At 32.6% G+C, this 2,895-nt stretch overlaps 1 protein-coding gene across 1 annotated transcript in view; it reads left to right on the plus strand.

Moving 5' to 3' along the window:
• The window catches only part of ppil2 (peptidylprolyl isomerase (cyclophilin)-like 2), a gene marked incomplete in the record, with an annotated part of 45,999 nt that overhangs the window by 9,129 nt on the left and 33,975 nt on the right, over nt 1-2,895 (plus strand). Inside the window, 3 exon segments of the mRNA XM_014019707.1 lie at nt 1,519-1,608; nt 2,490-2,565; nt 2,637-2,797. Coding sequence (XP_013875161.1) covers nt 1,519-1,608; nt 2,490-2,565; nt 2,637-2,797 — 327 coding nt within the window.

A 2,895-nucleotide genomic window follows, 5' to 3' on the forward strand; every position in this document is an offset into this window, starting at 1 on the left:
CATAATGGGGTATTAATGGGTCATAATGGGGTATTAATGGGTCATAATGGGGTATTAATGGGTCATAATGGGGTATTAATGGGTCATAATGGGGTATTAATGGGTCATAATGGGGTATTTTGTGTAGAATTTTGAGGAAAGAGATTAATTTAATACAACTTGGAGTAAGGCTGTAACATAACAAAATGTAGAAAATATGAAGTGCTGTGAATACTTTCAGATGCACTGTACATAAATGTACATTATGTAAAAAAAGTTTTCTGTGAATTAAAATATTTTGAAACTTACATAATATTGAACAGTGTATGAATAGAGAAGCTGTTAAAACAATATCAGCGTGCTCATGCTACCCATTTGAGAAATGTGGTTCCACCTAATTTTTCTCTACCTTACATCTTTAATCTGCTCTAGTTTAAAAACTAAAATACTCAGACTCTTCAAACCTGGATTAGATTATTCTACACCAAATGCAGAATATTTAAAACCAAACTTGGGATTTGTGAAACCTTGGTTTGATTTGTGAAACTTCAATAAAAGCTGTTTTCATCACCTTCTATGCATCTGGACCACACCAGACCTGATCCAGATGCAAAACTCCACCTGGACTCTTCAAACAGGGACTAGATTAGTTTGTGCTGATAGCAGAATATTTAACAATTAAAGAAATGAGAGAAAACACAAAGTTAAAAGATGAAATTGCGGCAAATATTGCTAAATTGGAACAAAGATGAGGTTAATTCTAGTGGTCCAGAGGCAAAAAGCACTATAAGCACCGTTTTATTGAAAAAAGTTAAGAAAAAAAATCTACTAGTTTGTGTTATTTATGTTTCTTACAGATGCTTTCTGATAGATTCAGCTATTTGCTGAAATTCTAGCTAAAGTTAGCTTTTCTAAGCTAAATACACTTTTTGTAGCTATTACAATTTTTTTCAGCTAAGTTCAGCAAACTTGTGCTTCTTATGCTTCCTTATGCTAATTAAATAATTTCCAGCTAGTTTTAAGCTGTTTTACAGAAAATTTCAGCTGTTTTAGTTATTTTACTACAATTTATCACTTTTATGTGATTTTATATTTTTTTCTCATATTTTTCTGTTTTAGCTATTTTTCAACTATTTCAACTGGATGCTGATTTCAAATTGTGGCTGCTACCTTTAGCTTATTTTATGCAAATTTTAGCTATTTTATGCTACTTTAGCTATAGATCCACTTTTTTTATGCTATTCTTCTGCTTTTTTCCGCTACGTAGTACTATTTAAATTTCTTACTGATGTTTCCAGCTATATTCAGCTATTTTAGCTTTTAGCTGTTTTTTTCCAACTAGATTTCTGCTCCTTTTTACTGTTTTCCTGCAAAGTTAGGGTTTTTTGCTTCTTTCAGCTTTTCTTCAGCTTTTCACATCAACACTTTTCCTGTTAAATATTTTCAGCTCAGTTCCAGCAGCTGAAGTTTTCAGCATGAAGTGTTCACACAAGCATTTTCACAGGAAATATAATTTCTTTAGTTGTTTTTTTTTTCCAGGCTGTGGAGCAGCTCAACATTAAGACCAAAAGTTTTAAAGACCTGCTGACGGATGAACCCTTCACCAGGAAGGATCTCATAACGCTTCAGGTTTTTAGTTTTTTTTTAAACATGTTCTTTAGAAAACTCCACTCTGAGCTCATCTTAAATGTTTTGTTTTTGTTTTGTTTTGTTTTGTTTTGTTTTTGTTTTGCTTTGGTTTGGTTTGGTTTTTGTTTTTGGTTTGGTTGTGTTTTGTGTTTTGTTTTTTGTTTTGTTTTTGGTTTTTGGCTTTGTTTTTGTTTTGTGTTTTGTGTTTTTGTTTTTGTTTTTGTTTTTGTTTGGTTTGGTTTTGTGTTGTGTTTTGTTTTTGGTTTGGTTTGGTTTTTGTTTGGTTTGGTTTTTGTTTTGGTTTGGTTTTTGGTTTTGTTTTTTGATTGGTTTTTGGTTTTGTTTTGTTTTTGGTTTGGTTTTTGTTTGTTTTTTGTATTGTTTTGGTTTGGTTTGGTTTTTGGTTTGGTTTTTGTTTTGTTTTGTGTTTTATTTTGTTTTTGCTTTGGTTTGGTTTTTGGTTTGGTTTTTGTTTTGATTTGTTTTGTTTTGTTTTTGATTTTTGTTTTTTGGTTTGGGTTTTTTTGGGTTGATTTTTGTTTTTGGTTTGGTTTTTGTTTGTTTTTTGTATTGTTTTGGTTTGGTTTGGTTTTTGGTTTGGTTTTTGTTTTGATTTGTTTTGTTTTGTTTTTGATTTTTGTTTTTTGGTTTGGGTTTTTTTGGGTTGATTTTTGTTTTTGGTTTGGTTTTTGTTTGTTTTTTGTATTGTTTTGGTTTGGTTTGGTTTTTGGTTTGGTTTTTGTTTTGATTTGTTTTGTTTTGTTTTTGATTTTTGTTTTTTGGTTTGGGTTTTTTTGGGTTGATTTTTGTTTTTGGTTTGGTTTTTGTTTTTGTTTTGTGTTTTGTGTTTTGTTTTTGTTTTTGTTTTGTTGTCTTCGCAGGACCCGACAAACCTGGATAAATTCAACGTGTCCAACTTTTTCCACGTAAAGAACAACGTGAAGATGTTGGACCCCGGTGAGTTGTCAGCCGCTCGGAGTGGTGAGTAAAACCAGTTTGTTCCAGTTCAAACCTCCTCTGTTCTTCAGACGAGGAGAAGGCCAAGCAGGACCCGGCGTACCACCTGAAGAGCACCAACCTGGAGACCAGAGAGACCCTGGCTGAGCTCTACAAGGACTACAAGGGCGACCAGCTGCTGGCCTCCACCATGAAGGAGCCCGAGGCCAAGAAGACGGACAAATTAAATGCTGTGAGTATGCTGACTTTCAAAATAAAATACATTTTAAATATAAGGTTTTATATGAAAAACAAACCAGTCGTTTAAACCAGTAGTTTAAACTACTGGTT

This window comes from Austrofundulus limnaeus, unplaced genomic scaffold, assembly GCF_001266775.1.
Source record: "Austrofundulus limnaeus strain Quisiro unplaced genomic scaffold, Austrofundulus_limnaeus-1.0 Scaffold226, whole genome shotgun sequence".
Classification (NCBI taxonomy): domain Eukaryota; kingdom Metazoa; phylum Chordata; class Actinopteri; order Cyprinodontiformes; family Rivulidae; genus Austrofundulus; species Austrofundulus limnaeus.